At 36.1% G+C, this 9,100-nt stretch overlaps 1 protein-coding gene across 2 annotated transcripts; it reads left to right on the top strand.

The window, feature by feature from the left end:
* Window positions 1–2,546: 2,546 nt before the first annotated feature.
* Window positions 2,547–8,237, top strand: LOC130711454 (protein EARLY FLOWERING 5). 2 transcript variants are annotated; one of them, XM_057561078.1, is made up of 9 exons: window positions 2,547–2,836; window positions 3,091–3,184; window positions 3,858–3,943; window positions 5,011–5,060; window positions 5,149–5,218; window positions 5,342–5,423; window positions 5,527–5,939; window positions 6,460–6,990; window positions 7,753–8,237. In XM_057561078.1, the coding sequence occupies exons 1-9, from the start codon at window positions 2,756–2,758 to the stop codon at window positions 7,972–7,974; spliced, it is 1,629 nt and encodes a 542-aa protein (XP_057417061.1). In that variant the 5' UTR covers window positions 2,547–2,755; the 3' UTR covers window positions 7,975–8,237. The 2 variants fall into 2 exon arrangements, with proteins under 2 accessions (XP_057417061.1, XP_057417062.1); XM_057561079.1 differs by lacking the exons at window positions 2,547–2,836; window positions 3,091–3,184; window positions 3,858–3,943 and adding an exon at window positions 3,971–4,220.
* Window positions 8,238–9,100: the final 863 nt, after the last annotated feature.

Here is a 9,100-nt window from a genome sequence, read left to right as displayed (position 1 = left end):
AATTTCATATGTGTTGTTATCGTCAATCATTTTAATAGTAAAACTCTTAGAGATCAAGAAATAATAGATACTTTTATTGTTTATTATGAAAAGAAATAGTCATTGATTTGATTCGAAAGCGAAATATATAAAAAAAAAATTATTTTGGATACATGGCAATGATGATGTTGTCTTTTGTTAGCCACATCACTAATGAATAATGGGATATCTTTTAAGTTGTTATGAAGTAAAATTATAGGCATGGTACTATTGCCCAATATTAACAAGGTCCAACGTCAAATGAAAATAATATCAACTATTTATATGTAATTTTTGTTATCATTCAATATCATATCTTCACAAAATCTCATATAGGTTTGTTATACTCATGTGTATAAATACATGTTAAGGAGACACGCATAAGATACATGCTATCTTCTAACCCTGATCATAACTTGAGTGCTACAGACTTGAGTGTTACAGTGCATTGTAACTACGAGAAGACTAAGCCCCTTCCAAGGATGACAAATCCAACGAACCAACCCTTCACATCATGCTATCGAACATTGACACCACCTGTGGGGATTGATAAATTGTATCATTATACATTTGTGGGCCATCCATTTATAACTAGAAGTTTAAGGTAAAGGAAAATATGTACCTTCGCCTAAAGCAAGTGGGACAACTGGAGCCTGGACAAATGGTGCCCAACCACCAATTGTCGTGCTGCCAAAACATAGGCTAATGGCTAGCATTTCAAAGCTCCCACCTAGAGGTCTTAACTTGAAGCACTGCGCCTTCATAAGGTGTCACCATATTTGTGGATAAACAATGTATATGACTTGGAATGACCTTAAAGCATTTGCAAAGCATACAACAAGAAAACAACAAAGTCAAATCATATTTTCCATGGCAGTTTACTGCCTGGTTATTGCAGAAGTTCCTTGCAAGCCAAACCACAAATCTAAAGAAGATATCTCGCCAAAGTAAGACAGATCTATGAGGCCATTACAAAATTCTACAATGTGAACCTTTAGAGGATCCAAGTCCAAAGTCTTCATTATAAAAATGGCAGACTACACCTCGGGAGTCAATGCTCATATTTAGTTGAAAGAGTGAACACAACAACAAAAAGTTGTGCGAGCCAGAGATTCCTAATCGAAAGATGGTGCCACTTTGATGGCCATGACCAACTTCAGGCGGCAAGGCACCAAAATTTCCGAGTCTATGTGTTTTATTGGATTATGATATTTTCTTTCCAGTTGACTTTTGATTATTTGAGCGCAATTACTAAGTTGTTTTGATATTTGAATGATTAGCATGTTGTAATGCATAAAATTCTTGATTGCATAATTGACGATGTGCGCCATTGATAAAGACCTAACAAAAACATATGAATATAAAACTGTTTGAGCGACAATGAAAGCTGTAACCTCACTAACTTAATCACCACCCCCGCTAAACAACAAAGCCAAAGTCACAAAACTTATAACCTCATTGTCCTTCCCCCACCCGAGGTGCTCCATTTGATGAGCGCGACATTGTCTAAGTCTTATATTTGAGGCACTATCTCTGATGAGTTTGGCACCAGAGCTCGTTAAGTCCTTCAATATGTCCCATGTTAGATAACACCCGCATGGTAGCACCCCATCATCTAAGCCCCCGTTTGAGGGCATCAGCACGACACAAGTTGATATTTATATTTGAAGCTACTTATTTTACACATCAATTTTATATATTGTTTATTGTAAGAGAATATTTTAAATATGTTTTTTTTTATTTCAAATTTTAATCATATTAAAAATTATAACATTATTCTTTGATTTTTTTAATTTTTAATACGTTAACAATTGAATGAGACAAGAGAAAGTCGTTAATGCATTGTGTTCATGTAATATCTTTTTACACATGCATATAATTGATTTTTGCCACATAATAAAGTCATTTTTATCAAAACTAAAATTTAAATGAAACGCAACCAATTTGTCATATGTGACATAATACGATTAAATATTAGTGTAAAACTTCTTTACATTCGACAGCGCACGTCAATGAATTCATTTAGAAAACACTTTTATTTCAATTAAATTAATTTATAAAATAATCAAATAGTTGTTTTTGGCAACAAAATCAACATTTTCTTTTTCTTTTTTCTTTTTTGGTCAAAGGTTCATCGGATTAAGGCGTAAGCCAAGCCAAACGGCACTTACAGGCAAAGGGTATCAAACCCTAGAAGGAGCACATACAGCATAGCACACAAATACACAGTAAAGGACAAGCTAGCATGCTCTAATACACTTGAATCAGTGAAATTCAAACTCAGACTAAGCAAACCACAACAAACACACACTTAATCTCTATCCAAACTTGATATGCTACTCTCAAAGCGAAAAATAATCAACATTTTCTTTTTCTTAAGTGTCAACATAACGAATAAATGGGCCTGGCTGAAAAATAGTCCGAAAAGATTATTAAGCCAGGCTCTTTTTTTTTTTGTTAAAAAAAGAACATAAAACCCACATTGTCAAAAATATAAATCAACCCTACAGTATTCCAAAAAAAAAAAAGTTCATCACGAGTGTTACTTGGTGAACGCGATCGTGTTCTCGGCCTCATGCTCAATTGCTCATACCACTAAGACCGTTTATCTCTGTAATTCTGTTCTGTTCATCCTCAATTCCAAAGCGCGGAACAACAGAGAAAGCAAGAAAAGGGTTTCAATTTCAGAAGAAGAAGACGAAGAAGAGAGAGGGAGAGAGGGTTTCAGTTTTCAACAATGAAGACGACGAAGGGTGGCAAGGTCATGAACCCTACCGATGCTTACCGGAAGGAGCTTCGGAAGAAGGAATTGAAAAGGGTACACTTCACTTTCTCATTGTATTCCCCCTAATTTTGTTCCTCTTTTTGTCTAATCCATGACCTAGTTTGTTATTCTACAATTTGATTGAATGTGCGAGTAACTATTCTGCAAATTTGAAATAATGTTATAGAATGATGCAAATAGGGTTTTCCTGAAATTTCACATTATAGCTGTGTATTTTCCTGTTGTGTTTTCGAGGATTTAACTAATGGGTTGTGTACTTTCACTATTTTCCATGGTTTGGTTGACAGAACAAGAAGGAAAGAAAGAAGGTGAGGGAAGTGGGGATTTTGAAGAAAGACCCTGAGCAACTCAAGAAGCAGATTGACAACTTGGAAATGATGAGTAAGTCGTGGTTTAATTGAATTCCAATCTCATCTCTTTTAATTGTTGTTGCTATTACTGTTTTTTTGTTGCCATTATCATGACAATCTTCATTTACACAATGCTTATTTAGCATTGTTAAAGGTATGCTTGACCATTTATCTGCAGTTGCTATAGGTTTAAATGAATCTCTTAGCTTGTGAAATTGTTAGGGCCAATTTGCAGAGTGTGGCACCTAAGGTTGTTTTAGTCCTGGAAAGGATATATTTTTGTCTCCATGGAGCCTGGAGAATGCGCTGTGTCCGTGTTTCACAGAGATAGGGTATACACATGTAAATAGACGCTGTGATTAACCCAAACTTCTATGTATTAGTCGATAATAGATAGCTGCAATGAGAAATAATATTACTACACATGAACTGACTATTCTCCGATTCTGTAATTATATTTTTGCCAATGTGTTGTATGGCGCATTACTGCTTTTTGGCTTTTTTGGTTATGCGTAACTTTTTTTTGGGGGGGGGGGGATCTAGGTTGACTATTTCATTCTTTATTTCTATTCTGTGGCTTGGATGGATCATTTATTGATCAGTTTGTTGTTCTCCTGCCGTTTAGTTGTATACTTATAATACGTTATTGTCTTTGTGGATGCCTTAGCTTATTTAAATTCACTGTGCCTTGTTGTTTGTGGCAGAGGCTGATGGTGCCTTGGATAAAGCAAGAAAGCACAAGAAGAGACAACTACAAGATACACTTAATCTTGTCGTAAAGAAGAGGAGGGTAATAGCTTATTATGTGTTTTTGTATTGTTTTTGTTGGACCACATTGCTTTATTATCTGATAATGCTTTGCAGATTGCCCTATACTTGTGTGCTGTGCACAGTTATGTGCTGAATGAAAAAAGAAGATAAAACATATCTGGTCTCTGGGTTTCTGAAGTCAATATCCAAGTTATTTCTCTGAATGTGACTATGACATTTTTCCATACCCTGATAATTGTGGAGAAGATTTCCTGTCAAATTTCTTTCCCATCTCTGAACAAGTTAAGGAAAACCTGGTGGGTTCAGATAGTGAAAGTCAGTTAATAATTTACAGAGTAATATAGAAACAGGATCTTGTCTATATATGAGAAAAAAGACATTAGCTGTACCATTAAGAGTAGCTGAAGGTCCCTTTTGGGTCACAGCCTGTAAGTGGTAGTTTTTTATAGTGCATGGTGGAAACAAGATACTTTCAATGAATGAAAATAATCATTACATCATAACCACAGGCTGCATCGACCAATGTGGCTGTTATGATGCAAAAGTTTCGTGGTTCATTATTGCCTTCAGTTGCTTTTTTCTTCCGACACAATTAAAAATCACGTGTTATCATCTCAATAGTGATTGCTAATTATGTCCATCTGAAAACCAGTTGTAACTCGCACATTGGTTGATGCACCATTATTGTCCTAGGCAAGTACCATTAAGAGTGGCTGAAGGGCTCTCTTGGGTTTATCACTCACTATTTGTAAGTGGTAGTTTTAGCTGATATATTCTTAGACCATGTAAAAGGTCATGTGTTTGTAGTTACCAGCTGTAATAGGTGGCTGGTGAATTCAGACTTCAGGCAGACCCATGCTCTTACTGCAATTTAAGACTTGAGCGGTAGAAGGAAAATCTGAAACTTAATGAAAATGTAAATTTATGAACTGAGTTTGATATCGCATTAGTAGTATAAGTGTATGTACAGAGGACTCAAAACTCAATCTTAAAACTTGAAAACACCCCTCAACTGTATGCTTTTATTTTAAGTAGTTTCTACTAATTGTTGTCATTGATGATCTAAGTCTAATCTCTTTTACGCAGGAATATGAAGATAAAATGAAGGAGAAGGGGGAGACCCCTGTTATGTTCAGGTGAGGAATTTTCATGGTATTTTAAATAATTATTTATGCCCAGTTTGTATTTGTGTAATTTACACATTCTAGGATGTGTTTTGTGTAGCCATTTGGGGCCTCCTCGAAGGAGAACAACTGCTGAAGAAGAAGAGAGAGTTAATCACCCAAAGCCTGAGGTAGGATTTAAGTTGCTTAGATGCTTTTGTTTTCCTTTTTCCGCTCTTTCTTCCAAACATACAAAGCTAACTGGTGTAAGTGTTATCAATAGTTTCTGAATTATTAAGTGATTTTTATTGCAGGACTCCGTTTATTACCATCCTACATTAAATCCTACTGGGGCTCCACCACCAGGGAAACCTCCTATGTTTGTATCGTCTATAGGTCTGTTGAACTTCTTTATCATATGTCGGTTAAAATCATGGATTTATAAATGATGTTTGTTTGAAATCTCACTTCTTTAATCAATTTTTATGCTGACATGCAGGTCCCAGAATTCCCTTGTCTGGTGCTTCGTCAAGTGCTGCTGCATCATCATCGGCAACAGAGTCCGAAAATGATGTGTTAGCTGTACCTCCACCCCCCCCACCACCACCACTGCCTGATTCTGGCACTGCAAGTTCTGCAGATGGTGCTGTTTTACCTGCTTCTTTGCCATTGCCTCCTCCACCTCCAATGCCGCCAAAGCCTGCTACTGCTGTGCCTACATCATTACCTCCACCTCCTTTGCCTCCTCCACCTCCTGGTCCTCCACCTAAAGATCAAATTGCAAGTCGGCCTATACCCCCTCCACCTCCACCCCTACAACAGTCTCAGCCACCTCCACCTGGCACTGGTGTAGGTATGGAGAGAAATCAGTCTGCATTGACAGATGATTTACCTTTCAAGGCGCCTGGTCAGGTAGGCTTATGTCTGGTTTTAAAGCTTAGATGCACTGGTTTCTGTTGTGGGTATTATCCAAAAGGATTCAATATGGGGATACTGCTACTTTTCAAAATATAGGATGTGAGTGTGGTGGGGAATATTAATTAAATAGTAAAACTATATTTGTATGCTCGCAAAAAAATAGAAAATACTGAATAATGTATTTTCAATTTAAAAAGTACCAAAGTTAGACAAATTTTATGTTTTGGCATGCTTCAGAGTTCAGACCCAATTTTTGATGATTAAAAACATTTCAAAGTATGTTTTAAGCACATTGTGGACATTTTGAAATGGTCGAGTTAGGTATGCTGTTGTCTCTTGCATTTGTCTTTGTATCTGATATTCAATTCACGCTTCATATATGGCAAGTTAGTAGACACTTATCATGGTTGCCAAATGGGAACTCATGTGCTTTCTATAAGTTTAAAACCCAGGACTTGTTATGATTCTCCTTAACAGAAGCTTCTTAAGCAGTAACATATTTTCTAAAATGTAGGTGCAGCTGCCTCCTCCCCCTCCTCCACCCAAGTCTGGTGTTATTCAGTCTGATGGTGCTGCAGCTTCTACTGACAATAAGAATACCCTTTCTAGCCAGGAGATCCCTAAAATGGTTCCTGGGCTTCCTCCTCCTCCTCCAAGGCAACAACCTTCTGTTCCAGGTCCCCCATTAATCCCAAGTTTACAGGCTGATGTATTGCCCCCTGGAATATCCCGATTTTTGCCACCACCACCACCACCACCAACACCTGATATGAGGTCTCCTTTACCTGTTGCGGGACTCCCTGGTCAGGCACTGCCTCCTGGAATGATGGTCCCTCTAATTCATAGGCCACCATATGGTCCTCCACCTGGGCCTCCTCCAATGATGAAACCACCACTTCCACCTGGTCCTCCTCCAAACTTCCACGAAGAGGATCATTTGGCATTAAGGCAACTTCCTCCTCAGAAGCCATCTTATGTTAAATCTGCTGCTTCTACTGTTGTTAAAAGGCCATTAGCTCAGCACACTCCAGAACTTACAGCTATGGTAAGTTGAATTATTTATTTATTTTGTACAGCTTTATCGTTAATCGTTATTTTAGCTCTTAAATTTATTCATCTTTATTTTTCCCCTTATCTCTATAAGTAGAAATTTGTTTACAACTTTATTTGAAAATAAAACAGCGTATCAAGTAAAAGTTCTTTCAATAATGTTTTGGTTATTAACTTCTTCAGAACACAACCAGCTATTGCAAAACATACTGCAAATTAGTCTGATAATACTAGTTCAGAGTGTAGACCAGACTGAAATAAACTTGTAATTTGTGCTTAGGCATGAGCCGTATTTTTTTTGTGCTTGTTCTATCTGATAGAGTTTCTCTCTTGCCGTTAGTTCTAAGATAATTGCTATGCTTTTATTTTTGAAGATGCTATATAGATCAGAAACAACCCTATGAAAATTATTGACAGTTAAAAATATTAGGGAAATATAACTTCCACGCAAGGTTGGCTTTAAGTAGGTAGGGATCAAAGATTTGAATCCCATATAAACCAAAATTAAAATATTAATGAACAGTTATAATGACTTGTTGTATTTATTTAGTATTTACTCATAGAGGACAAATTTTCTTAAAGAGAAGCAATGTAGTTTGAAATTTTGTCTAAGGAAATACAGCTGTTAAATCAGGTAATTTAACAGATGACCTGAGTTGTTTTTATGACAGAACTTAACCTGGCATTGTTTGTTAACATTTCAAGATCTATGTGTGTATTATTCCTCTAATTGAGTCTATATTATGTATTTGACTAGATTCCTGCATCTGTTCGAGTGAGGAGAGAGGCTGCAATGATTAAAACAAAACCAAAACCTTCACTGCCAACAACCTCTAGGACCGTTTCTGGGAAATCAGGGCCGACTAATGTAAAACCAGAGTCAGTGAGCTCATCATCAGCTCCAAAAGCACCGAGCATCGATGACTCATATTCAGCTTTCTTAGAGGACATGAAAGCCCTTGGTGCGCTTGATGGTTGAGATTATGGAGTGGCGGAGTCACATTATGGTGAATGTGTGCACCGTGAAGATTGCTTATTTTATGTTCAACCAACCACTCATGGCCTCACTCATTTTTTTTGTCATGATGATAAAGCATTCAAGACCTTGTAAACTCTTTTGTAACTTCTAGTTTACATTTTAGATATCTATTATTAATAATTACATTTTAGATATTTTGAGATAGCAAAACTCTTAACGGTTTGTCACTGCAAGATTTGAATGTATGCATTAAACTTGGGTGAGTTCTAACGACTATACATAAGACCCTGGTAAAAAATTTAAATGATAAAATCCAGATTTTTTAATTTTAAGTATTCAGTCTCGTATCTTTTTCTTTATCTTCACTTTCTTTCACAATAATACTATTTCATGGATCCACATTACTGTCATGTAGGAAACGATTTCGTTCTTTGTTTCTTAGAATGCATCTTATGTTTGTAACAAAGAGTCTTACATGGAGCGGTGCAAAACTGGCAATATTCTTTTCTAGGATAAAATTCTATTTTTAACTAAATACTCACGTAATCTCTTTCTTTTTATCTTCATTTTCTTACAATAGCACTATTTCATGAATCCACGTTACTATGAAGTGAAGTTTTTTTCTTTTTCTTTTGAGGGCATGCGTAAAGCAATTTGAATCCACTTATGAAAATTGTTTATGTTCTTCAATCTAAGAAATAGTTAGCTCTAAAATCAATTCTCTGATGCCAACTTCTGCAGTTCAACACAATCAATTGTAAAATTTCAGATAATATACAAAAATTAGTTTTCTCATAAATATACCAAACATGAATCATTCCGTTTTCAAATCAGTTTTATGACAACAATGATCACTTGATTGGCCAAACAATGAAGTTCTTGAAGAAATTTGTATTTTACACAAAAATGGGAGGTGTTTTTGTAACAGATGAAGTAATTGAATGAGAAGTGGACGAAAAGGGAAAATACTATTTGACACGACTAATATGCTGTCACAAATACAATTGAAGAGTAATTTGAAGTTGATTATCATTGTTTGGAAGTATGTTTTGACAACATGTTGAAGTCCAATCTTAAGTGGCTCAACATAATGTTTTGTTGGAGGGGAAAAAAGGGATGAAAGTGG

The sequence above is a fragment of the Lotus japonicus genome, chromosome 4 (assembly GCF_012489685.1).
Source record: "Lotus japonicus ecotype B-129 chromosome 4, LjGifu_v1.2".
NCBI classification, from domain to species: Eukaryota; Viridiplantae; Streptophyta; class Magnoliopsida; order Fabales; family Fabaceae; genus Lotus; species Lotus japonicus.
The sequence above is the reverse complement of the archived record's forward strand: the minus strand, read 5'-3'. Positions and strand labels throughout refer to the sequence as shown.

Excerpts from the sequence above, each read along its gene's own strand:
- LOC130711454 (XM_057561078.1), top strand. The coding sequence starts at position 2,756 with ATGAAGACGACGAAGGGTGGCAAGGTCATGAACCCTACCGATGCTTAC. Across the intron at positions 2,837-3,090 it reads GGAAGAAGGAATTGAAAAGG|AACAAGAAGGAAAGAAAGAA; the intron begins GTACACTTCACT and ends TTTGGTTGACAG. Across the intron at positions 3,944-5,010 it reads TTGTCGTAAAGAAGAGGAGG|GAATATGAAGATAAAATGAA; the intron begins GTAATAGCTTAT and ends TCTTTTACGCAG.